The sequence below is a fragment of the Dicentrarchus labrax genome, unplaced genomic scaffold (genome assembly GCF_905237075.1).
Source record: "Dicentrarchus labrax unplaced genomic scaffold, dlabrax2021, whole genome shotgun sequence".
Classification (NCBI taxonomy): domain Eukaryota; kingdom Metazoa; phylum Chordata; class Actinopteri; family Moronidae; genus Dicentrarchus; species Dicentrarchus labrax.
The window spans coordinates 1,391,606-1,417,807 of record NW_026136710.1 but is presented as its reverse complement, the minus strand read 5'-3'; the positions used below and the strand labels follow the sequence as shown (position 1 = coordinate 1,417,807).

The 26,202-nt window shown below is 41.3% G+C and overlaps 3 protein-coding genes across 6 annotated transcripts; 2 read left to right on the top strand and 1 right to left on the bottom strand.

Moving 5' to 3' along the window:
• Window positions 1-113: 113 nt before the first annotated feature.
• Window positions 114-3,022, bottom strand: zcchc9 (zinc finger, CCHC domain containing 9). Of its 2 annotated transcripts, none has more exons than XM_051413305.1 (6): window positions 2,935-3,022; window positions 2,012-2,424; window positions 1,629-1,779; window positions 1,447-1,539; window positions 598-666; window positions 114-336 (listed from the first exon to the last, which is right to left on the bottom strand). In XM_051413305.1, the coding sequence occupies exons 2-6, from the start codon at window positions 2,414-2,416 to the stop codon at window positions 224-226; spliced, it is 831 nt and encodes a 276-aa protein (XP_051269265.1). In that variant the 5' UTR covers window positions 2,417-2,424; window positions 2,935-3,022; the 3' UTR covers window positions 114-223. The 2 variants fall into 2 exon arrangements, with proteins under 2 accessions (XP_051269265.1, XP_051269266.1); XM_051413306.1 differs by having other exon boundaries at window positions 2,012-2,447; window positions 2,935-2,995.
• Window positions 2,932-22,439, top strand: LOC127370857 (hatching enzyme 1.2). 3 transcript variants are annotated; one of them, XM_051413301.1, is made up of 10 exons: window positions 2,932-3,617; window positions 3,698-3,730; window positions 3,819-3,884; window positions 4,554-4,603; window positions 4,794-4,863; window positions 4,955-5,069; window positions 9,874-10,046; window positions 10,297-10,378; window positions 10,461-10,582; window positions 21,739-22,439. In XM_051413301.1, the coding sequence occupies exons 1-10, from the start codon at window positions 3,569-3,571 to the stop codon at window positions 21,981-21,983; spliced, it is 1,005 nt and encodes a 334-aa protein (XP_051269261.1). In that variant the 5' UTR covers window positions 2,932-3,568; the 3' UTR covers window positions 21,984-22,439. The 3 variants fall into 3 exon arrangements, with proteins under 3 accessions (XP_051269261.1, XP_051269260.1, XP_051269262.1); XM_051413300.1 differs by having other exon boundaries at window positions 2,932-3,620; XM_051413302.1 differs by lacking the exon at window positions 21,739-22,439 and adding an exon at window positions 11,049-12,601 and having other exon boundaries at window positions 2,932-3,620.
• Window positions 14,046-21,007, top strand: LOC127370849 (NACHT, LRR and PYD domains-containing protein 3-like). The gene is made up of 10 exons (XM_051413284.1): window positions 14,046-14,204; window positions 15,161-15,291; window positions 15,404-15,544; window positions 16,564-16,642; window positions 16,805-17,033; window positions 17,118-18,918; window positions 19,029-19,202; window positions 19,314-19,472; window positions 19,661-19,707; window positions 19,859-21,007. Exons 2-10 carry the CDS (start codon window positions 15,203-15,205, stop codon window positions 20,386-20,388), a joined length of 3,249 nt encoding a protein of 1,082 aa, XP_051269244.1. The 5' UTR covers window positions 14,046-14,204; window positions 15,161-15,202; the 3' UTR covers window positions 20,389-21,007.
• Window positions 22,440-26,202: the final 3,763 nt, after the last annotated feature.

The following is a 26,202-nucleotide window of genomic DNA, read 5'->3' as shown; positions in this document are numbered from 1 at the left end:
GAATCTGTTTGTTTGAGGAGAAACTTCAAAACTGTAACAGATCAATGTTTTGTCCTGATAAACAATAAATAAATCTATAATCAGAAATATTAAATATCACAATAACAGCAGAATAAAGTCTGTAAAGGCTTTATTACAAATATACACAGAGAGAATCATAATGTGTGTGTGCGAGTGGTAATCAGTCGTTTATTAGAGTCCGGAGGTCGAAGGAGTGACGATGTCAGAACGTCACCACTTTGGTCTGTTTGGGTTTCGCTTTCTTCACTGGAACATGAACGTCCTCGTGGTCGGCGCTCATGTTGTTGGACAACCAGGGGACCGTCACCGAGTTCGCTGGAGAAAAAGATTGAAAGTCCTTTTAAGATCACATCCTGAGTTATATTGATCCCATGTTTAACAAATTATGACAAAATAAATCACAAATAAATCAATTTATTTGTGTTTTTCTATCAGAATCCAATCATTGCGTCTTCCTGTGAAACTAAATGTGACACACTCCCAGTGAACACGACCTCAGAGGGTTGACGACATAATCTGTCAGAATGATCGGTGATCCAAATAATAATCAGTTGTGATCAATAGTTAGAGACTCACTTGCAGCCTGGTGCTCTGGACAATCCTTCTGGAAATGTTCCACTGATCCACAAACCCGACAGCAACCTCCTGCAGAGACACAGAGACACACAGACCGTCATCATATCAGAGAGTGTGTGTGTGTGTCTGTATCTGTGTGTATGTGTGTGTGTGTGTGTCTGTATCTGTGTGTGTGTGTGTGTGTCTGTATCTGTGTGTGTGTGTCTGTATCTGTGTGTATGTGTGTGAGTGTGTGTGTGTGTGTGTGTCTGTGTCTGTATCTGTGTGTATGTGTGTCTGTATCTGTGTGTCTGTATCTGTGTGTGTGTGTCTGTGTGTGTGTGTGTGTGTGTCTGTATCTGTGTGTATGTGTGTCTGTATCTGTGTGTATGTGTGTGTGTGTGTGTGTGTATGTGTGTGTGTGTGTGTGTGTGTGTGTATGTGTGTGTGTGTGTGTCTGTATCTGTGTGTGTGTGTGTCTGTATCTGTGTGTGTGTGTCTGTATCTGTGTGTGTGTGTGTGTGTATCTTGTGTGTGTGTGTGTGTGTGTTGTATATCTGTGTGTGTGTGTCTGTATCTGTGTGTATGTGTGTGTGTATATCTGTGTGTGTGTGTGTCTGTATCTGTGTGTATGTGTGTGTGTATATCTGTGTGTGTGTGTGTCTGTATCTGTGTGTGTGTGTGTGTGTATGTGTGTGTGTGTGTGTGTGTGTGTGTGTGTCTGTGTCTGTATCTGTGTGTGTGTGTCTGTATCTGTGTGTGTGTGTCTGTATCTGTGTGTGTGTGTGTGTGTGCCTGTGTCTGTATCTGTATCTGTGTGTGTGTGTGTGCTGTATCTGTGTGTGTGTGTGTGTGTGTGTGTGTGTGTACCTTGTGCGTACAGTCCTTTCGGGTTATCGGGGCAGGACCTCGACAGGTGTCCGGTCTGACCACAGATGAAGCACTTGGCGTACGGGTGATCACCTGAGAGAAACCACAGTGTTAAAGCAGATCCATCAGTAATCTGGTCCAGATGTTCCAGCTGTGCGCCGCCGGCGCCACCGCGTCCTCACCCAGAGCCGGGTCCACTTTAGCTCGGCACTTCTGGATCTCGTGTTCGGTGGAGCCGCAGCGGTAGCAGATCCCCCGGCCCATCTCCTCGTCCCGGTCCGCCTCCGGGCAGTCGGCCAGACCGTGACCCGGTTTCCTGCAGTTAAAACACAGCTGGGGAGGGAAGGAGACGAGGGGGGAGGACATGAGGAGAGAGGACGTGAGGAGAGAGGAGAGGACATGAGGAGAGAGGACATGATGTGAGAGGAGAGAGGACATGAGGAGAGAAGATGTGAGGAGAGAGGACATGAGGACAGAGGAGAGGACGTGAGGAGAGAGCAGAGAGGAGTAGGACACATCCTGGTCCTCTGGTTCTGGTTCTGGTTTTTAATGTGAAATCTCTCACCATGTTTTTCTTCTTGTCCGTCTGCCTCTTTACCCGTCTGTCCTCCCTCCTCCTGTCTTTCTTCAGGGCTGTCTCCACCTCCTCCCTCAGCCCCTGCTCCTCCTCCCTCCCTCCTCGGTCCCCCCGGGGGAGAGGCCTCCCGCTCTGCTGCAGATACTCCAGGAACCCGTTCACATCCTCGTCCACGTACTCCTTCTTCTTACGGTTGGGTTTGTACACGCCTGATCCACCGGGCTGAGTCCTCCTCAGAGGGTCACTCTGGGCCCCCGAGGGACCACCAGAGCCGCCTGGGTGACCTCCTCTTCCTCTTCCTCCTCCTCCTCCTCCTCCTCTGAGCCGGCTCCAGGGAGTGGCCTCTGCTGGTTTGTGTTTATGGACGTTGTTGGCCCTCGCCCAGCGCGTCATGACTGCAGCTGAAGAGACAGAAATGTCTCTGCTGTATGAATGTTTGTTTATATGTTATTGTCTCTCTGTCTGTCTGTAAACATCAGTGAGCTTCCAGATACTGAAGAGGTTCACTCCACAGAAGATTCACAGTTACAGTACTGGAGAACCAGATGTGCAGACAGAACAACAGAACCTCAATCTAAAGCTCATTTTAGATTTATTAAAACACTGCAGCTTCTTCTGAATAGATTCATATTAAATAAAGCTGCTGACTGAAAACAGGTGGAGAAAGATAAACTACCTTATTGTAACTCTAATGCTTTATTATTATTATTATTATTATTATTATTATTATTATTATGATAAATAAACATCAACAGAAACGTTCCTGTAAAAAGCCTGTTAGCATTAAGCTAGCAGCTAAAACACGCTAGTTTTGAACGAAGAGCTGAACAGTGACGCAGCAGAATGAAAGCGGATTATATTAAATTATATATCGATCAAGAAATATCGATTTAAGCTCTAATCAACGTTACCTCGAGACGTTTTCAGCCCATGTGTTTGTGTATCCTCCGGAAGTCCTCCTCCTTCTTCTTCTACTATTTGTTTACCGGCGGATGAGTGGAGGAGCTGCACAGCGCCACCTGCTGTCCGTCCGAGGGAACACAGGTTGAACTCAGTTACTGTCTGTGGGGAAATATTAACATTAAATTCAGATTCACTGAGACAAATACAAACATTATTTACAGCCTTTTATATACAGACTATTAAAGTATTTAAAAAATAATAATTTAATCCAATTACATAGAATTTTTCTGGTATTTGAATATTAATATTACTTAGATATTGAGTTGATTAAAACATAGTGAACAGTGGATTTATAAGATGTGTTGAATCATCATGAGAGTTGTTCAGACTCTGTAAAGCACCAATAGGCCTCCATAGTCTTTCAGTGTAATTAAAAAACATTTTTAGAAATCCCCCAAAATATCACTGATCCTTCTAAAGTTGCTGAACTTGCTGTCAAACTGAATGAAGAGAGTTATCTGTGTGTGTGTAATGTCAGAGAGGATGAATGAGTCTCTGAGTCTCCACAGGAATAAATGAGGCAGCAGCTCACAGGTGATCTTACTTAACGAGACTAACGAGGAGCTGGAAGCGTTGGAGACCATGCTGCTGCTACTGCTGGCTGTGCTGCTGTTTGTTCAGCTCCCTGAAGGTGGTAAGAGCTCAGCGCTGTTACATTTTACTCTCTGGAGAAGCAAACGTTTGACTGTACTGTCGTCTGTTGTGTTTCAGTCGACTGCGGTCCGATACGAGAGGCCGAAGGAGGTAAAATCAGTATGATTCAATCCTGGAGCCATCGGTTATTGTCTGTGTGTTTCTTTATTGTCTGGGTGTTTCTCTAATGTTTTTACAGCGCTTCAGAAGGACTGGTTTAGCAGGGTGGTGCACTATATGGACTCAAACCCAGAGACTTTAGAAGGTGAACACTCACTGTTTAACCTAATATTTAATATTTGCCACGTTAATACTGTAAAATAACTGAGTATCATTAAAATACAGTTTTTAACTTTAATTTAACATAGAATTTTGTGTAATTGATCTTTTTAATGTTTAATTAAAGATATTTACACTGTAAAACAAATGGAATGAGCTATAAATACAGGTGAACTCTGCTATAATACAAATGAACAGACTTTAATTTACAGCAGAGTGCTGTTATTATTTGATATTATTTGTATCTGAATTTTAAAAGTTGTAGAACTGTAATAAAAGTAATTATCTGTGAAATTACAGTAATTATTGCTGTTTTCACAGATAAAACTGTATTTTACCAATGCTTATACACTGATAAAACATCTATAATTATATAAGATATCCGTCAATTAACAAACAAATCCATGTAAAATGACAACACTTTTTTACTGTTATTTGTCACTAATTTTATATAATTTTAGAAATGTATTAAACTTGAATTTAACAGTTAATATAGATTACGGATTTGCAAATGTATTTTAACTTTAACTTCATGTGAAAAAAGTCGATTTTCTTTTAAATAAGCAGAAATTTTACCTATTTTCATGTATTTAAAAAAATCCTGAAAAAACCTGTAAACTTATGTTTTATTGATGTTTTTGTCTCTCTGTCACAGAACTGATGACCAGGGACCACGCAGTGCTGGAAGGAGACATTGTGCTGTCAGTGAGTGGAACTAACTCGTTTTAATGGTTTTAAAATGTGAGTTAAAGTATTATTGGTCAGATTCTATGGGTTAATCTCCAAAAACATCAGCAACATCAGTTTTTACTGATACACGTAAATATGTAAACTTTGGTTAATCAAACAGTTTCTCCCAGTTAGGAGTTTCTCTCTTGGTTGTTTGACCCCACAGAGCGACAGGAACGCAGCAGAGAACATATGGCCGACGCTGGAGATACCATACACCATCAGCTGGGAGTTGGGTAAGAGCAGGACCCGCTGTGGCCCTACAGTCGGCTCAGATGCGGCTCAGTCATGTGACACATTGACTTTACTGTTGTGTATTTTTTCCAGCGAGTCGGACGGGGGACATCCTCTCTGCTATGGCGATGGTATCCGAACAAACCTGTGTGTCCTTCCACAAGCGAACCTCTGAGACCAACTACCTGTTCTTCAAACCGAGCAAGGGGTACGGAAACCTTTAATATTTCAAAACGAATGTCGGGCTGCAGCAACGACGAGTTTCATTCTCTTGCATAACCCTTTGGTCACCATCGATGACACACGTACAATATTGATTATGAACAGGAATGTGGTGATTGATTGGCAAGAGCAATTGGAGCAATTAGTGGCTAATGCTCATTAAAGAAATCTGATAGAACCAGAAAATATTGAAAAGCTTCAGATGCTTTTTATTCTTCATAAAATCTTAAAAATCCTGTTTCTGGACAGATACATCTTCAGTTAAGCAAACAGAGTAACGTTCTGTAAACTACCTTTCATAAAAAAAAAAATGTAGTAGTAGTTTAACTTGAGGGTATTTTTTTTCCAATTTGCACCAAACTATACATATCTGATAGAAGTCCTGCCCCGAACAGTCAATTTACATCTCCTTCCTTTATTGCTAATTAACAGCATGACTCTGTTACAACTCAGGAAACTCAGGATTGTATTAAAAACCAAAGTCAAAATACCCAATAAATCAAGACATGAAAAAAAACACAAAACTCAAAAGTATCCAGAGAATGAATGAACTGACACAGATCAAAACACTAAACACACAGCTGAAAATAACCAAGATTGGGGAAAATGGACACAAGAAGTAAAGTAAAAAGACTCAAGAGGAGGAAAATTACAAAATAAAATAGACCAAAGAAAACCCACTCTTGTCAAACTCTTTTCAAAAGTAATATTACTTTTAGTGCTGTCAAACGATTAAAATAATTAATTGCAATTAATCGCAATGTCATAGTTAACTTGCAATTAATCGCACATTTTTATCTATTCTAAATGTCCCTTGATTTCTTTTTGTCCCATTATTATATATTTTTTCTCATTTTAATGCTCTTATCAACGTGGAAAAGTGGATCAGCTTGCTTTGTGCAAATGTTTTTTTTAATTGAAAACAACACTGACATATACTGTAGTGTTCAATTTCATCCTAACATTCTCACTTGGAGCAAATAATCTCTCACACAATGTAACACTGTCCATCAACAAAAGGGTGAAAAAAATACTTGTCAATGGAACCATTTGGCAACTTTCCATTCAGAATATTATTGGCATCCATTTTGGCGTCTCGCGCTCGCCATCCACTCAAAACGTAACGTCTACTACTCTTAAACAAGTGTGTGCGGCGTGCCTGTTTTGTTTCTGGTCTAGCTAGATCCGGTGTGGTGTTGTAGTTTTTCTAACATTGCTAGTTGTTGCAACAGCATGTAAAAAAAACTAAGTGTGCTACGCCAAAAAGAACATTAATCTTGTTAAAATGGGTTTGCGTTAACGTTAACGCGTTTAAATGACCGCACTAATTTCTTTACTTATTACTCCCTGCTAACGAGGTTTGGCAGAGCGTTTATTAAACTCAAACTAAAGGACACACAGACGTTAGCTGCATTTGGTTTTATCTTTTGGGTAATTTTCATGCTAACTGGCTAGCTAGCTAATGTTAGCTACCTTGTGCGCATATATTACCCATATTTCTGCAAGTAATGTAAACCATCGAGCAGTAATTCAGTGAACTCATTGCTACCACTTAAATAAACGCATTAATGCAAGATAAGTTATAATTTACTAACTTATTAAATTAAAATTTAACTTTTTTTTTTTTTTTTAAGTTGTATTGACAAAAATGAAGTGGAAACTACTTTGGAACCCAATCAATTTAAAAACTTCATGAATTGGTGATTAAAAATACAATTTTGATTGACTTACTAGCTTTTAATTTCAAATGGTTTACGTGTTTATTTTTAAATTGTTTGTTTTTAATCAGAATGTTGCAGGTTTTTTTTAAGTCCAGTGATGTCATTGGAATGTATTGATGTCATCCAAAGATCAAAGCCAATAGAACGTTCCTTTGATACAAAGACGAACATTCTGTCTGAAACTATGCACCTTGGATCCAAATCCAGCCTGGTTCAGTTCAGATTCTTCAGGACACTTTCACTTCGAGACCAAAGAGACAAACACAGGAAGTTTGGATTCTTCAGGACACTTTCACTTACAGACCAAAGACACGAACACAGGAAGTTTGGATTCTTCAGGACTGAAGATACAAAGATACAAACCGACTAAATGGATCAAGCCGCGACAGAGAGTGTTCGCGCACTCGTCCGACAGAGCCTGGAGCAGCTGACCACACTACAATGGTCGCTGCTGGAGTCCGGGTCTCTAGATAAAAAAACAGAGGATGTAATTACTAACATGTGCATGGATATAATTAATATTATATTCGAACATATTTACGTATTGTTCAAACAGAGCCAACCGAAGAGAAGACACACTCTCAATTCCAACATAATCTCTCCTGGATCTACCGGATCCCAGAAAAGCGGTGTCTCTGAAGACGATGTCCGCGGGTGTCTAGGGGACACCATCTCCCTGGCATTCGCCGAGGCAATCGGCGTCAAAGACATCAGCTGCCGAAGTGCAGAAAAGGTAACCGAGGCCGTGGTTACAGAGGTCACAGCCAGAGTGAACGAGCTCTCCCAGAGCTCTGGCAGTGGTGGAGGCAGCGATGAGGCCATCAAACCTCTCGTCTCTCGTCCCTTCACCCAGAGACTGAAGTCCATGGTACAACATGTAGCAAGACTCTTAAAAAACTGTGCAAGTAAGGTAACCATCAAAAGAGGTCAACAAAACAAGGAAATGCTGGACAACCTGCCAGAGGACACTGAACCAATTGCAACCGGGGAGTCATGGCAGACACCCGTTTTACCTTTTAATGACGAGACTGACGACTTCATTGAAAAAACTACATCAGCCGTAAAAAAGATCCTCCAAGAACAGGCAAGAACAGTCACACCTATCATTTACAACGTCCAAATATCGGATGAAGATAACGACACGTTTGAGTCCAGATTTTCTCAGGACAGCGACGAGGTGGCTTCTACAATTGTAAAGGAGATCATTGAAGAGCTCCAACTAGATTCGGATGGTTCTTTACCGGAATCAGTGGCAGAATCTGTGAAGATATCCCTCTGGAAGACCGTGGGAAATAAGCTCAAGGCAGTTTATGCCCAGAGATTTGCAATGGGGTCACTGCTTGGCCTTGTGACAAAGCTCAGGCGTAAATACAAAAGCGCCCAAGAAAAAAAGTCGTCTGTGAGACGGTTAATGCAGGAGGCTGATGTAGTACTAAGCAGCATCATTTCCTCAAACACAGAGGACGCAAGTGAGGGCACAGAGGACAAGTCCCCTTACGAGATAATCGCAGAGGTAATCTCCAGTGGACAAACCAACATGGCCGCCGTAGAGCTCGGCGAAATCATCACCAACCATCTACAGCAGGACCCCTCCATGGACTTTCGCTTTGAGATCCAGAGCGAGGTGGACACCTTTTTGAAGCAAGTACGGAACTGGCTCAACCGACAGCTGAAGCTCAACAAAAACAAAGGGGACCATGCAAGTCTCGCTGTCGAGCAGATCAGGGGAGTGATCACCCAGCAATCAGTCACAGAGACTGCCTTAGTCACAGACGGCTGCGTGACACCTGTGTCACAACCAGCTTCCATCAATCTGGAGGCTGCTGTCAGCGATGACACAGGTGACACTCTGGTGGTCCAGTCCATCGAGTCCCCAATCAGAGTTGAGGCTAGTAACATCTTGGTGGATGAAGAAGAACCAACTTCCACCCCCGTCCAGTCCATCGAGGAACCGATCACCAGTGGAGCAGGTGAAGCTGTAGTTGACACCACGGCACAATCCACCTATCAGTGGGACGAAATCCGCTGTAGGCTTGTGGTGGTTGCACTTATTCACAAAATCATGAAAAGTCCAATTACTTCCGATATCCGTCTCAGTTATGATGGAATTGCAACTATAAGCAAGTCACTGGCAGAAATGCTCCTGGAACAGATTTCAGGCTGCGATGTTGCCGTAAAACCAAGCGGCCCTCACATCAAAAGAGTGGCCAGGGCAGTGCACAAAGACTTGTGCAAGAAGACCGGCAGCGCAAAGATCTTGCAGCTAGGCCTGCTCTCCCAGGATGCAGCTATTTACGGATTCTTCACTGAGACACTGATGAAGCATCTGGTGACACCAAAAAACAAAAGTGGTGTCACCAGATTCTTCTCATGTCTCTTCAAGCCGTTCACTGCGTGCTTCGGATGCAGAAAGACACAAACGCGCACAAACACACACGCGTACTAAATGATTGTTGACACAGGGTTTTCTCCGAGAGGCTTCGGTTCGCCCACATTTTACACATAATGAAAAAAAAAACTTCAATCAGACAAAATATCTGGACGTGACATCATAGGGCCACACAGGTGCCTCAGTGTAACACTGTTGCCTTGCAGCTATAAGGGGATGGTTCAGTTCCCTTTCGCTGTGAGGAGTACAGAGTGCTCACTGTGTTGGCGTGGGTTTTCTCCGAGAAGCTTCGGTTTCCTCCCACATTAAAAAGAAAATAAACAATTAGATTAAATTTATGTTAATGTTTTTATGTATTTTTCCTGATTGAGATATATATTTTATATTTGTTGTTCCCAACTTGGAGGTCCTGAACCCCACTAAAGCTTCACAAAGGGTCGCACAGCCTTCTTGATTTTAAGGGTGTGTTGTGCTTTGTGGTACATCCGGTAGAGGTATCTCGAAAACTGGCTGCTGTGAAAAAGGTCTTGTTAGCAATACTGGCAGCATTTTCAGTGCCAATTGATTACATTTCTTTTAAAAACTCAGTAGTGGTATATTTTGTTATTTGTTTGTAAAATGAACTTGATGAATCCATATGTTCAGTAAAAAGTCTTGAATGTGCATCTGTCATATTCCAGCTGTGCGTCTTATGTGGGCTTCATCAGTGGCGAGCAACCCATATTTGTTGCGCCCCAGTGCATCGTGGGTAATATCGCCCACGAGATTCTTCACGCTCTGGGTTTCCACCACGAACACACAAGGACGGACCGCGAGCAGTACATCACAGTCCTCCCCCACAATATTATGACAGGTAAATGTTTGAAATTAAACATTTAATTTAACCCTTTAAGACTGATCCTCAGTTATATTATTTCCTTTATTTAAAGTATTTTCAGATACTAATTAAATATTTTGAGAGGTTCTCATTATAATGACATTAAACATTGGCAGAAATTGGCTTCCATACCTCTCAAAAAGGGGAAAAAGAAATCTAAAATAAAGAGAAATGATCAAGATTAAATGTTTGTTTCCTCTCGGAGTGAAATTAATTTGTGTTTCAGGGATGGAGCGAAACTTCAAAATGCAATCAGGCCAAACCTTTGACCTTCATTATGACATTGGCTCTATAATGCACTACGGAAGGTAAAGTGTGCTAAACACAAAAGGATGTAGAGTTTTATTCCTTCTCTCTCTGTAAATGTTATGATGTTTATTCCTGTTTCAGTGAGTTTTTTTCAGCCAACGGTCTTCCCACCATTATATCCAAGAGTGACGTGAAGGACATGGGACAGAGAAATAAAATGACAGCGACGGACATTGAGAAAGTTCGACATCTCTACAACTGTGGTACGTCCACTCTGACAGTCTGTTTGGGAAAGTACTAATTTAATTAAACTCTGTATTAATTGTATTACATAGCCTACTAGTTATCTGTGTAATGTTGCAGTCTGATAAACAATAGTTGAAAATGAGTTCCACCTCAACAAACTACAGCAGTAAAATCCTGCTTTTATTTGAATGAGTCAAAATAATCTTATATCGTGAAGTGCATTTTTACTTAAAGTCCCTACAAAGGAACTTTTATTTTGAAAAGACAACCACATTCTGAATGTTTAAAAGATCTAGTTGGCAAAACGCTAGCTAACAAGCTAGCTAATCTATATTACATCTACATATCAACAGAAGCTAATTAGCTAGGACATTAGCATATCTAAGCCAAAACCAAAAAGGGGCGGGGCTTAGCCTCATCCTGAGTGTCTGAACCAACGTAGTGGATGGACAGACACTCCCTCTTTCTCTCTCTCGTTAACAGGTGGAACAAAAAAGGAGCTGAAGACTGAAATCAGTGGTGTCAAAGAAGAGGAGGAGGAAGATGCAGTGCTACACTTGGTCCATGATGTGCTGTCTGAACTCAAGACCATTATCAAAGGCTCTGTTTCTACCAACAAACCAGAGGAAGATCACACACCTGCTACTGCCCCCCCACCTGCCTCACTGCAGCACCTGGATTCTGCCACTAGAGGGCAGAATAACACCAGCTAAAAACTTTTTATGAATAAAACTAGTATATTCACACAGTAACTCTGATCTCATATTGAATGTTTTGGGTTCATGGAGATTAATCAAATAATATGAAATAAATCTCACAGGATATGACATGAAGGGACCATCGCACTCCGCAACTCGGGGTGTGCTGTGGCCACGTCACGTGCAAGTGTAACGTGCAGACGGCGACATGAATATTGGCACTTAGATGCGTTTAGTTTAGGACTCTTAACAAACTTGTGAAGTTTGGGTGCAAATGGAGAATCTGTACTTTAGGGTTAGGGTTCCCATTGTCATGTCAAGGTTGATTTTTGAAGGCACGCCACGGACACACCGTTTGACCGAATGTAAAGATTTTAATAACCTAACATCCTGAACTTCTCTGCATTGTATTAAGCAATTTTGAAGTTCAATTCAAGATCAATTCACTAGGAGGAGTTTGTTCAAATATAACGTGTGCAAATCGCCAGAAATGGCCGATTTTCTGTTTAGTTTGAGGTATTTTTCTTACTTTTCTGCTTTTTTTTAAAATCACGATACACATGCATACTGATTTTAGTACATGTCGGCCTTACGTGTCTTGGGGTCTGACACGGGGACAACTGCATATGTCGAATTCTCCAACGTTTGAATTTTGTGCAAAGTTTCGTGAGCGCCCGAGCTTGGGTAAGTGTTCATAAGTGCCAGGGTGTCTCTGCAGCACTACAGTAGTTCATTATAATGCTGTTTGTCACATATTTTACCTTCATCTAACAAATTGCAGCTTCTGCTATTTGGACATTTCAGTAATACTTGGATTCATTGTGCAGCCCTATTATATCTTTCATACTTTTTCAATATCTCATTTTACCTGATATGACAAGTGCTGCTCTTACTGCTGAACCAACCGGTCTCTTCTCATCCAACACCTTTTATTCTAAAACTGAACTGAAGTTAACTGGTGAATCAACACAGTGAATCACAGTGGGACCAGCAGTATGACAAACAGTTTAATGTCAGGGGAAAACATCTGATTCAATGTTGTAATCAACTCTTTATTTTCATGAGATCTTATAAAGATAAAATACATGTTGACCTTTAGATAGCTGTAAGTTCAGATGTTCATTTATCGTCAGTTCCTGTCGGTGGTGGAGCTGAGCAATAACAGACCAGGTGCAGGTCTTTCTTACGCAGTAGTGATATAAACATAAAATAGACACAGCAGGACTCAAACCCACAGTTGGTCAAATGTTTCACCTGTCAGAAGCTCATCCTCCTGATGTACTTGTCAGTTTTTAAAGACTTTGCTTTGGACTCGGCAATAACGTTTGTGACATTTTACGTGCTTCTTGTTTTTCATCTCTTTATCCATACAAATGTTTACACTGCTGAAAAGAAAGTCACATAAAGAAGACATGTTCTGGATCCAGTAACCTTCATTATCTGACATAATGTACATATTTCACAACATAACACTTTCTTGTTGAAATGTTTGAGAATTAAAAACTTTGTTGTATGTCTCTGAGTTACACTGTTGGTGTTTGATGCTGGTTTGTGGTTTTATTTCAGCTTTTGATGCAAGGATGTGAAAAGTAAAGAGAGTGAGAAGTTGGGGTTTGAACAAACAACTTTAGATTTCCTTATTATCCCTTTTATGTCATTGAGCAACAAACTGGTTTGAAACCGTATTGAAACTGAATTCAATGTATTAAATGTTACATTTGTTTTCCTGAACCTTGTGGTTGTCTCTCTTTTACAGTGTATCTGGGTTTTGTTCTGAAGGAATCACTGTTGGTACCAGTATGGTCAACAGCAGTCATTAATATACTTATAATAAGTATATTGAGGTATTATTATCAAATAAAAACACTTCAAATCTGTTCATTTCTACAAATTCAACCCTGATCAGCACCAGAGGCCACATCACCAATAAAGAGAAATGCTCCTCATTTAAAGGCTTTATTAGCTACACTTTATTTCAGTTTGAGATCAATATAACTCATTTGTTCCTGTTGTTGAACTATTGAAACAAATGAAAACATATACAAATGTTAAAGGTGTGCGTCTCTTTTTGCACATATTGAAATGAGGTCATACGCAAACATTTCACCCTTTCTATACAAATAAAAGTCCAATATCCACACATAGTGAAATTATTAGTGTCTTCAGAGTGTTGATTTATGGTAATAAACCAATGTATTCAGCTTTATGGTATTTGTACAATACTGTGTTAGTATCCTTTGTGCTCTGCACCTCATCTCACCAATATCACTGATGCTTGAAAGGAACTTCCCAGACTTTACGTCTCCATCCATCCACCACATGCCCTAAACCTGAATCTGTACTTGCCTGCCTGCGCCTTTTTCCTGTTTGGACTTTCTACTGTCCTCAACGAGCTTATGAATCTTAATTTTACAAATAAATCCCTGACCTTGGACCTGGTTTAGCAGGTGCACTGGGTCTCTATGAGGCCGATTCCTAAGAAGCCCTGATTACAATGCTGTTTTGGGGGCCTGAAAATGCAATTTGACATTTGAAACTGGGTTCCAGGTTTTTTAATTATGTGTCAGGTTAATAATTTTAGCCTCTTTAGAATCACAAAATGTACATAATAGTTTTACTTTTTCACCACATAACTTTTTGAACTGACCAACTCAGTTACAACAGTAACTAACATTCAGTTAGTTTTAAAAACGCACTAAAGCTGCTTTCTGGAACCAAATTAACTAGAAATCAACTTCCAGATATTCCAGGTCAACAAGTGTTTTATCTTTATATGCTCTCTTTAAACATCCACTCTATCACTTGCACTGGCAGTTAACTGATAAAATTAATCTTTCACACACACTCGCCCCTCTCTGGGTGTTTACTGTTTAAAGTTTAGTTTCACTTCTATGAAGCTTGTGGAACAGACAGTTTTCTCCATCTGAACCTCCAGCTGAAGGTAATGAAACAAATTTGAAATATTTTAATCATTAACACAAGCTGTCGTTTGCTTAATTACACTATAAACTGCACAATTAATCAGAATATGATCGAAATCGCAGCATGGCTAAGTGCAATATAGAAGCTGCAGTTTCACAAGGTAAAATGTTACAAACAGCATTTTAATGTAGTAAAGAAAGTACTGTAGTTCTGCAGAAATGTCCTGGCCTTCAACTCTCAGTCTCCAGATTTAAGAAAACTTGTTTGTTTGGTACAGACCATAAAAAATCTCACATCATCAGGATTTTAATAATTTGAATGTGATAAAAATGATCATTCTCACACTAATCAATTATATCACAATATCTGTCAAAATAATTTTAATATGATGTTTTCATCATATGCAGCCCTACTAGAAACAGCAAACATCTGTTAATTTCTACAAACTCTATTTATCTGTTAACTGGGGACGAAGGAGCTGAAACAACCGTCATTAAATATATCCGCCATTTGTCAGTGTAAATATGAAACTGCGACTGCAAACGAGCTCTCCCAACAGGAACTAGAGTTGCTTCTTTATGTCATTTTGTACTTAAATGTGATCAATAATCCAATCAGAGAGATTTCCTTTAAATTGCAGTTTACCAGCTTTATTGAGACTGTCCGTCTCTTATTTTGAAAGGAAGTATATTAAGCACAGCATTAGTTCAGGCAGGCCACGAACCTATCTTTGCTGCTTTCTCTACAAGCTGTTTTGCAACCCACCTCCACCCCAGCTCCTCCTTTTATGTTGTTTTTATGTTATGTGCACAAAAGAAAGACATAAAATGGACAACTAAATTATATTCACAAGAAAGATTGAGACACATAAATAAATATACAAAAAGGAGGAGCAGCTGATCTTCTTACAGGAGAAATGATGGAAAGGAGGATTTCTGTTGATGTGCACATGAATGATTTGTATTTCCTCTCCAGATCAAAGTGTGTGTGAGCTGATGTGGATGTGAGTTCAGCAGCATGAGTCAGTGTGAGGACAGAGAGGAGGGAGCCCCTCCCTCTAAAAGGACTCGGTGGGGGGAACATGACATAAGGACCAAAGCTCAGAGGTGAGATGAGGATCTCTAACTGTCCATGACTCTTGTCCATGTCACAGCTCAGCACTCAGATCACTGCACCATCATTATTCACACTCAAAGCTCTGTGTGTGTTGTGTTGAAGCCCAGAGCAGCAGAACACAGCAGATTCTGTTGGACCTGGACCTGAACCTGGACCTGGACCCAGCTGTGTGTCCTTAAAGAGCAACCAGTCAATGAGTCACATCATTCATTTTAAAGGACGACAACCCTCTGCTACAAAGAGGTATCACAATATAATTTTTCCAATATTGTGCAGCTCTATTTAGAATACAGGCCAACAGTGTCGCTGCTGATGACAGTTCACTTTGTTATGTGTCAATAACAGTAAAGCTTTAGTAAAGTCAGCTGTTAACATTACACATTACACTAATTAAAATAGTAATAGTACTTAATTCATCTTTTTAAATCTTTTTATTTCAGCATCGTTTTTCTTTACATCCATTAATAATTCCCCTATCCAAAAGCTTCCCAGTACAACCAGTATAACCAGTATAACCAGTTTTCAACTCTTAACTTCAGTTCTAACTTCTTCTCCACACAAATGTTCTGACTGTTGTCTGATGACTGTATGACTATAGAACTGTAGGTTACATTGTAGGGCTGTGCCCCGACTGAAGATTTTCCTAGTTGACTAGTCATCGTGTATAAAGCCAATAGCCGACTAGTCGTCGCATGTTTATGATATTAATTGAATTATTTATTTAATTGTATTTGAACAGCATGTATTTAAATGCTAAATTTCAGAACAATCAGCAAGGAGACTGAACATTTAGAACATGGAAGGACTCTGCTAAAATGTCCATGTTGCAACAATCCTCTGATACTTTCATTCTGGTGACTAGGCGCAGCTTTTTATATACACATATATTGTTAAAGTATAAAAGAAACAGCCATATCAACTACGGATTGCTTACATGTAGCACAGATAAATACATTCTAGCTTACATCCAACTTACAGTTCGTTCTGAAATTACCTGTAGCTTTGATTGATGAAGTATTCTGTAGTTTTATCTATGTTTAACTGACATCATCTTTTGACTCACTACCAATTTGAACTGCACTGCTGGGGGGAAGAACCGATGTTTCTCAGTGGGATCAGCACTATGACCAACAGTTTAATGTCAGGGGAAAACATCTGATTCAATGTTGTAATCAACAATTTAACTCAAAGGACCTTTAATTTGTGTTTGTCTCTGTGTGGACAGACATAATGTGAGCTCATTCTTCACGATTCCTCCACAGAGTGGACCAGGAGAGCTCAGAGGTTCCCAGTGGTCAGTCTGCCCAGCAGCATCAAACACACCTGGACTCCATATTTATGGTCTGTACATGGACAACAACTACATTTACATCTATTGTGTTCACAATAATCTCCATACAGCACTTTTTAGACCAGTGGATTGTCAGTCTGTCCAACATGGATCTGATGTTTGCTTCCATGATTTGACTTTGATTGAGTCATTCATATAATATTCTGTTCCAGCTGCTGGAGGACAACATTGTCACTTTTGTGAAGAACGAGCTGAAGAAGATTAAAAAGGGTCTAAGTTCAGATTACCCAGAATGGTTAGAGAGTCAAAGGGAGGATGAGGAGGTGTTGGATGGTGAGGATGAAGAGCAGAGGAGGAGCAGCAGAGAGGCTTTTCTGAAGATCACTGTGCACTTCCTGAGGAGAATGAAGCAGGAGGAGCTGGCTGACCGTCTGCAGATCGGTAAGAGGATTTCTCTAAAGATTTAACTCGCTGGATAAATGAGACATGTCTGAAGTTTATCTTATTTGTTGTGTTTTCAATCAGGAAGTGATCCTGATTGTCAGCGAAAACTAAAATCCAACCTGAAGAAGAAGTTCCAGTGTGTGTTTGAGGGGATTGCTAAAGCAGGAAAGCCAACCCTTCTGAACGACATCTACACACAGCTCTACATCACAGAGGGAGGGACTGCAGAGGTCAATGATGAACATGAGGTGAGACAGATTGAAACAGCATCCAGGAAACCAAACAGACCAGAAACAAGAATCAGACAAGAAGACTTTTTTAAACCCTCACCTGGAAGAGCTGAACCAATCAGAACAGTGATGACAAAGGGAGTGGCTGGCATTGGGAAAACAGTCTTAACACAGAAGTTCACTCTGGACTGGGCTGAAGACAAAGCCAACCAGGACATACAGTTCCTGTTTCCATTCACTTTCAGAGAGCTGAATGTGCTGAAAGAGAAAAATTACAGCTTGGTGGAACTTGTTCATCACTTCTTTACTGAAACCAAAGAAGCAGGAATCTGCAGGTTTGAAGAGTTCCAGGTTGTGTTCATCTTTGACGGTCTGGATGAGTGTCGACTTCCTCTGGACTTCCACAACACAAAGATCCTGACTGATGTTACAAAGTCCACCACAGTGGATGTGCTGCTGACAAACCTCATCAGGGGGAACCTGCTTCCCTCTGCTCGCCTCTGGATAACCACACGACCAGCAGCAGCCAATCAGATCCCTCCTGAATGTGTTGATATGGTGACAGAGGTCAGAGGGTTCACTGACCCACAGAAGGAGGAGTACTTCAGGAAGAGGTTCAGAGATCAGGAGCCGGCCAGCAGAATCACCTCCCACATCAAGACATCACGAAGCCTCCACATCATGTGCCACATCCCAGTCTTCTGCTGGATCACTGCTACAGTTCTGGAGGATGTGTTGAAGACCAGAGAGGGAGGAGAGCTGCCCAAGACCCTGACTGAGATGTACATCCACTTCCTGGTGGTTCAGTCCAAAGTGAAGAACATCAAGTATGACAGAGGAGGTGAGACAGATCCACACTGGAGTCCAGAGACAAGGAAGATGATTGAGTCTCTGGGAAAACTGGCTTTTGAGCAGCTGCAGAAAGGCAACCTGATCTTCTATGAATCAGACCTGACAGAGTGTGGCATCGATATCAGAGCAGCCTCAGTGTACTCAGGAGTGTTCACACAGATCTTTATAGAGGAGAGAGGACTGTACCAGGACAAGGTCTTCTGCTTCGTCCATCTGAGTGTTCAGGAGTTTCTGGCTGCTCTTCATGTCCATCTGACATTCATCAGCTCTGGAGTCAATCTGCTGGCAGAAGAACAATCAACCTCCCAGAAGTCTGAAACAAGAAAAGATGAATCTGCAGAGACACAGTTCTACCAGAGTGCTGTGGACAAGGCCTTACAGAGCCCAAATGGTCACCTGGACTTGTTCCTCCGCTTCCTCCTGGGACTTTCACTGCAGACCAATCAAGATCTCCTACAAGGCCTGCTGCCACAGACAGGAAGTTGCTCAAAAACTAATCAGGATATAGTCCAGTACATCAAGAAGAAAATTGAGGACAGCCCGTGTCCAGAAAGAAGCATCAATCTGTTTCACTGTCTGAATGAACTAAATGATCCTTATCTTCTTGAGGAGATCCAACAGTTTGTGAGATCAGGGAGACTTTCTACAGATAAACTGTCTCCTGCTCAGTGGTCAGCTCTGGTCTTCATCTTACTGTCATCAGAAAAAGATCTGGACGTGTTTGACCTGAAGAAATACTCTGCTTCAGAGGAGGCTGTTCTGAGGTTGCTGCCAGTGGTCAAAGCCTCCAACAAAGCTCTGTAAGGACATAGATATTTGCTTTAACTGAAAATATTTTAATACAAAATGATGTTTTCAGCAGATAAGAACAATTAGTACTTGTGTTTTAACTTTACTGTTGTCTTTTCAGACTGAGTGGCTGTAACCTCTCAGAGAGAAGCTGTGAAGCTCTGTCATCAGTTCTCAGCTCCCAGTCCTCTAGTCTGAGAGAGCTGGTCCTGAGTAACAACAACCTGCAGGATTCAGGAGTGAAGCTTCTGTCTGCTGGACTGGAGAGTCCACATTGTACACTGGAAACTCTCAGGTCAGAACGAGTTATTTTTTTTTTCCTAAAATATTATCTCAGTGGTTTTAATGTCAGAATTCACAGTACTTTCAGCTGATCTGCCATGTATGTTGTGTTGTGTGTTTGCAGGCTGTCAGGCTGTATGATCACAGAGGAAGGCTGTGCTTCTCTGGCCTCAGCTCTGAGCTCCAACCACTCCCATCTGAGAGAGCTGGACCTGAGCTACAATCATCCAGGAGACTCAGGAGTGAACCTGCTCTCTCCACAGTGGAGACTGGACACTCTCAGGTAGGAAGAGGCCTGCTGCAGCCACAGACAGTCAGACAATGGTCCGAAACTCATGAAATGTAGCACAAATCTCAGCTGATATGTTTAGGTTTTTGTTGTGCTGTTAAGTTATACATGTGAACGTATCAGTGCAAGTGATGTAATGTTTGCATGCTGAAAGAGGATGTGCTGCCCCCTCCTCCTTTCAGGGTGGAGCCTGCTGGAGTCCGATGGTTGAGACCAGGTCTGAGGAAGTGTAAGTGTGAAAACAAAGCAGCACACATTCAACCATCTTCACACTGTGACATCACTCATTCACAGCTCTGATGTCATCATCAAAGAGTCAATCAATGATCAGATGATAGATCAATAACTGCAGCTGTATTTTGTCTTGTTCTCTCCATCAGATTCCTGTGAACTCACAGTCGACACAAACACAGTGAACAGAGAGATCAAACTGTCTGACAACAACAGGAAGATGATTCATGTGAAGGAGGATCAGTCATATCCTGATCATCCAGACAGATTTGAGAAATGTCCTCAGCTGCTGTGTACAAATGTTCTGACTGGTTGCTGTTACTGGGAGGTCGAGTGGAGTGGAAGGGTTTATATAGCAGTGAGTTACAGAGGAATCAGGAGGAGTGGAAGTAGAGCTGAGTGCAGGTTTGGAGAGAACTATCAGTCCTGGAGACTGAGTTGCTCTGATGATGGTTACATTGTCTTTCACAATAACAGAGGAACATCCATCTCCTCCATCTCCTCCTCCTCTGGTAGAGTAGCAGTGTATGTGGACTGTCCTGCTGGCACTCTGTCCTTTTACAGAGTCTCCTCTGATACACTGATCCATCTCCACACCTTCAACACCATATTCACTGAACCTCTTTATCCTGGGTTTGCAGTCTGGCCTTCTGCCTCACTGTCTCTGTGTTCACTGTAGGAAGGAGAGTCTCCTCCTGTTAGCGACACATTCAGTAGAGTCTGTACAGGATCACAGTTACTGAAATCGTTTGCTGTATCTGACTCTTGGCCCGGTCATCATTATAAATAAATAATGTTATATTTTTAATTAACGTTGGAATTCATTTTAGTTTCCGTATTTATGTTTCAAAATGGACTGAACATTTCCCTCATTTGATTCCAGTATGACAAATAGTCATAGTAAAAAGTAGATTAAACAAAATGCAGTTCAGGATCTAAAGAATATACAGTGAATGTGAATATACTGAGATGTTTATACAGTGTGTACAATGTAATATGAGATATATAAATGCATAGTTTATCTGTTCACCACCAGAGGGCGCCAAAGTTCTCCAGGAGTTGTAAGACTTGGACGTGAATTAAAAGTAAAAGTAGTAAAAGTAGAAAATGCCTCCTGTGGCTGTTATTATGACTATTTATATAAAATCTGAATTTCACCGTTGCAGTTTATTGAGCTAATTTTGAACTATTTTGTATTTAAAACTCATATATGTATAATTCTATTTTCCCTATATTTTCTGTATCTGTTCTATTTTGAATTCAATTGTTTTCAATAAACAGTTTTTGAGTCACTGTGAGATGTATATTGTTTATCATCTGTATCACATCACAGGTAAATAATAAACAGGAGGAAACATAATCCAAACTGTGCTAAAGGTCAGCTTCAGTCAGATGGATGAAATATATTGAGTGTAAAGTAGTGCAGCATTCAGGTGCTCCATAAAAACCTGTACAATCTGATCTGACTGAGGGTTCTCATGTATCAGAATCTGTTCGGTTTATGAATGTTGTTCATGTGGAAAACTAGAGTGCCATGAAGTGTGTTTAACTTTTAACATGGTGAAGTTTATTCCTCTGTCTTCACACATGGACAAAGACACAAACGTGTGTTCTCCAGGGTGCTCATCCTAACCCTGACTCAGCTGTTTCACCATAAATCAATCACAGGTTTCTGCATACTGGTACTTTACTATTTCCCTTAGACTCATTAATTAAACACAGTAGAGTTTTTCTATAATTACGGTAAAAGGATTTTAGTACAGTTGTATTCCCCAATTTTGAAGTTTTTCTGATCAATTCACTAGGAGGAGTTAGTTAAAGTAGAAGCCCTGAAATTGTCGGAAATGGCATCACAGTTTGACATTCGATGCAACGTGGCCAACTTTGACGGCACATCACGGATACGCACTTCAATGTACAGTCACAAATAGCACAACTTTTACTAAAACTACTAAAATTAGCCTCATCCTGAGTGTCTGAACCAACGTAGTGGACGGACAGACTCTCCCTCTTTATCTCTTGTTAACAGGTGGAACAAAAAAGGAGCTGAAGACTGAAATCAGTGGTGTCGAGGAGGTGGAGGAGGTGGAGGAGGAGGAGGAAGATGCAGTGCTACACTTGATCCACGATGTGGTGTCTGACCTCAAGACCATTATCGAAGGCTCTGTTTCTACCAACAAACCAGAGGAAGATCACACACCTGCTACTGCCCCCCCACCTGCCTCACTGCTGCACCTGGATGCTGCCACTAGAGGGCAGAATAACACCAGCTGAGAAAACGTTTTATGATTAAAACTAATATATTCATACAGTAACTGAAGTTTGCAGTGAACTAACATGCAGAAGATAAATGCTACAATCATATAACTCTGATCTTACATTGAATGTTTTAAGGTTTATGGAGATTAATCAAATAATATGAAATAAATCTATCGAGGATATAACATTAAAATAATAGTTAAACAAAACAATTCTGAACCAAAAATCTACATTTAATGCAAACGTTCTGGAGCTTTTAGCCACATCTCAGTCTTCATCATTGCTTGGACTTTATACCAACTTCTACCTTTTATCTCACTACATTCATCTGACATCCATCATTACTGGTTCAGATCATTTTTTAACTTCTAAAACACACTATATATTTCTATAAATGTTTAAATGGGACATCATACCAACATCTTGAGCTGTTTCAACTTCAAAATAAAAATTAATTTGCTGTTTTAAAAATGTGAATTGACTTTGGTTAAACAACATTTTCTTGTTTAGAGTTGTAAAAGCAATTAACTGAACTTGATAAAACGTCTTTAATGAACTTAAGATATTAAGTTGAACCAACAACTGTTTCACTTTACAGCTATGTTGAAAAGACAGAAGATTTAGAAGATGGTTAAAAGATAAAACTTAATGTTAGCAAAACATTAGCTAACTGCCTAAGAACTGCTGTGAATTAGCTAGCTAGATAACTAGCAGTTTGTCAACATTAGCTTTCAGATGTTATAGGTAATTACTGATGTACACTAGCTAGTTAGCTATCGTTTTTCCATTTTTGTGTCTAAATGTGCTCAAAAATTTAATTGGTTAATCTCAATGACCAGTTACATTATGTTAGGCAATCCTGTTCGGCTCAGGAAGCACAGGGAAGTTAATGCTTACTTCAGGGCTAACCCCCTTTACTTTCTCTTCAGGAGAGGTAGACGGGAGTGAAGCATCTACTGCTGGATCCTATGAGGTGCAACTGGAGGCTTCTTCAGCCTCAGTAGTGGAAAACAGCCGGTGCAGGACCTACTCTGGGGCTAAAGGGGTGGTGTCAGGGTCCAGAGGCAGGCCGGCCACCAGATCCACTGGCTCAGTCACTTCCCGGCAAGCATCATGAAGTTGGGAGTGGAACCAGTAGCACTGTGCTTTGTTGCTCTGTAGGCCATGACAGCATAAGGGACAATGAAGTCCCAGTGGCAACGCTCAGCTGTTGTGGTTAGAATCAGTGGGGTGCTGCTGAATCTTTAAATCTGGCCATCAGATTGAGGTCGGAAGCATTTTCTTGATACCAAACAGCGTGCACATTTTCTGGAACACTTCAGACTTGAACTTCCGGACTTGCTCACTGTGCAACATGACACACCCACTCTGAGGCGAGCACAGTTACAGCCTTGTCATTGGGTACATGAAAAGCATCCACCCATTTGGTTAAATAGTCCTGTATCAAAAGCACATACCAATTGCTGTGCTCTGTTAGTGGTTAGTGGCCCCCTAATGTCCAAGGCAATGTGCAACATTGGGGCTCCCAGTCTAACGGTACCCATGGGGGCTTGTGGTGTCTTACGTGGCCGAGCTTTGGACACACAGCTGGTACAGGTGCCACACTAGACAGTGACATGTTATCTGCTACCAGAGGTATCGGGTCTGCAGCTGGGCAATTGTGCGCTCCACATCGAAATGTCCACGAACCTGCCTGTCATGCTTCTGTCTCGTGGCGTCAGGCCGGAGGACACAAGCCAGCACTACTTGTCCTGGGTGTCCAGGCAGTAGAACCGCCTAACCAGTATTTAATCTTGGATGTAGAGCTGCTTACATTTGCTTCAATAGGTCTTTGTGGCTGGGCTGTATGTCAAAACCGTTTGCTGGCCTCCGTCCATGTCTTGATAGATGCAATATCTGGATCGGCTTCCTGTGTCTGCCATAGCTCCTCCAGGGACCAGCTGCAAAACAGTTCAGTGTTGTTGGTCCTCGTTGGGCAGATTCTTGCAGGCGGCTTTAAGTTGTTTGTGTCAGCAGGGAGAGCTTTGTCCACCCCCATTAGACTCACTGCTGTGGAAGCTGGATGTCCTTCTACCCTCACTGGACTCAGCATCACCTGGTTGATGACAGAGTCCAACTCGCACTGCAAAGCCTGTTAACCGACATTCACTGGCTTGAGGGAGGGGCCTGGCAGACTACATAGACATGACTGGGGACAGGGTTTCCTGGAGAGGCTGTCTGTGAAACCGACCAGGGAGATGGATGATCCTGAAGTTGTACTCACGAGCCTCTCGAGCCACCTGACAAGCTGTCCTTCAGGCTCCTTCATTTTTGTTAGCCACCAATGGCTGCTGTGGTCAGTGCTGACAATAAAGGGCTGCCCCAGGAGGTAATGGAAATGTGATGTGAACTCCACTACTGCTAGCAGTTCTCAGCGCGTGGTGCAGTAGTTCTGTGAAGTATTGGACAGTTTGCCACTCCCATAGGCCAGCACACACTGCCCCACTGAACATAGGAGAGGATGGCACCGTCAGACTCCAGCTTCTCAACCACATCCATCATGTCATACAAACACTCTTGCTTCAATCTTGTACTAGCATCCTTTACTTGGGTTTTCCATTTCTCTAATACTGACTTGAATTTCCGTTCTCTCTGAGTTAGCTCTTGATCTCTCTGTTCAAGCATCTTAGGTGTTTTCAATACACCTTTAACTTATGGCTAATACCAGTGCCACTCTGACATTGTATATTTCAATGACAAATGTACTCAAATCGTACCAGCACTTATGATTTTACAAATGTCGTTAACTATAGCAAATGTCTCGTTACAAGCAGGATTTTATGTTTATATGTCTCTTTTCTCACAGTGGTTTATTTGGTTTTATTTTTGGGTAATTGTCATCATGTTAATTGGCTAGCTAGCTAATTTTAGCTACCTTGTGCTCACACATTATTATTATTAGTAAAGTATACTGTAAATATCACTTTCTAACCACATGCTGACATGCAAACTTTTCAGACTGCATTGCAAAAACATCCACTCTTAAAAGTAAGTCAGTGAACCTATTACTACCACTTAATTTAATGCATTAATGCAAGATAAACTAAATAATTTACTGATTCCACAAACTCAGCGTAGTTTATTCAATGCAGAATTCTAAATCCTTAAACGTACTTGCTATTAATAGTAGTTAATTAATTTTATTATGAATCAGAATTTTAAATAGTTAGTGTGTTTATTTTTAAATTGTTTTAATGTGGGAATGTTGCAGGTTTTTTTTAAGTCCAGTGATGTCATTGGATTGTCATGATGTCATCCAAAGATTAAAGCCAATAGAACGTTCCTTTGATACAAAGACGAACATTCTGTCTGAAACTATGCACCTTGGATCCAAATCCAGCCTGGTTCAGTTCAGATTCTTCAGGACACTTTCACTTCGAGACCAAAGAGACAAACACAGGAAGTTTGGATTCTTCAGGACACTTTCACTTCGAGACCAAAGACACGAACACAGGAAGTTTGGATTCTTCAGGACTGAAGATACAAAGATACAAACCGACTAAATGGATCAAGCCGCGACAGAGAGTGTTCGCGCACTCGTCCGACAGAGCCTGGAGCAGCTGACCACACTACAATGGTCGCTGCTGGAGTCCGGGTCTCTAGATAAAAAAACAGAGGATGTAATTACTAACATGTGCATGGATATAATTAATATTATATTCGAACATATTTACGTATTGTTCAAACAGAGCCAACCGAAGAGGAAACACACTCTCAATTCCAACATAATCTCTCCTGGATCTACCGGATCCCAGAAAAGCGGTGTCTCTGAAGACGATGTCCGCGGGTGTCTAGGGGACACCATCTCCCTGGCATTCGCCGAGGCAATCGGCGTCAAAGACATCAGCTGCCGAAGTGCAGAAAAGGTAACCGAGGCCGTGGTGACGGAGGTCACAGCCAGAGTGAATGAACTCTCCCAGAGCTCTGGCAGTGGTGGAGGCAGCGATGAGGCCATCAAACCTCTCGTCTCTCGTCCCTTCACCCAGAGACTGAAGTCCATGGTACAACATGTAGCAAGACTCTTAAAAAACTGTGCAAGTAAGGTAACCATCAAAAGAGGTCAACAAAACAAGGAAATGCTGGACAACCTGCCAGAGGACACTGAACCAATTGCAACCGGGGAGTCATGGCAGACACCCGTTTTACCTTTTAATGACGAGACTGACGACTTCATTGAAAAAACTACATCAGCCGT

Excerpts from the sequence above, each read along its gene's own strand:
- zcchc9 (XM_051413305.1), bottom strand. The coding sequence starts at position 2,416 with ATGACGCGCTGGGCGAGGGCCAACAACGTCCATAAACACAAACCAGCA. Across the intron at positions 1,780-2,011 it reads CGGACAAGAAGAAAAACATG|CTGTGTTTTAACTGCAGGAA; the intron begins GTGAGAGATTTC and ends TTCCCTCCCCAG. Across the intron at positions 667-1,446 it reads GAAAGGACTGTACGCACAAG|GAGGTTGCTGTCGGGTTTGT; the intron begins GTACACACACAC and ends GTGTCTCTGCAG.
- LOC127370857 (XM_051413300.1), top strand. The coding sequence starts at position 3,569 with ATGCTGCTGCTACTGCTGGCTGTGCTGCTGTTTGTTCAGCTCCCTGAA. Across the intron at positions 3,885-4,553 it reads AAACCCAGAGACTTTAGAAG|AACTGATGACCAGGGACCAC; the intron begins GTGAACACTCAC and ends TCTCTGTCACAG. Across the intron at positions 4,864-4,954 it reads CACCATCAGCTGGGAGTTGG|CGAGTCGGACGGGGGACATC; the intron begins GTAAGAGCAGGA and ends TATTTTTTCCAG.
- LOC127370849 (XM_051413284.1), top strand. The coding sequence starts at position 15,203 with ATGAGTCAGTGTGAGGACAGAGAGGAGGGAGCCCCTCCCTCTAAAAGG. Across the intron at positions 15,545-16,563 it reads CAACCCTCTGCTACAAAGAG|AGTGGACCAGGAGAGCTCAG; the intron begins GTATCACAATAT and ends ATTCCTCCACAG. Across the intron at positions 19,203-19,313 it reads TGTACACTGGAAACTCTCAG|GCTGTCAGGCTGTATGATCA; the intron begins GTCAGAACGAGT and ends GTGTGTTTGCAG.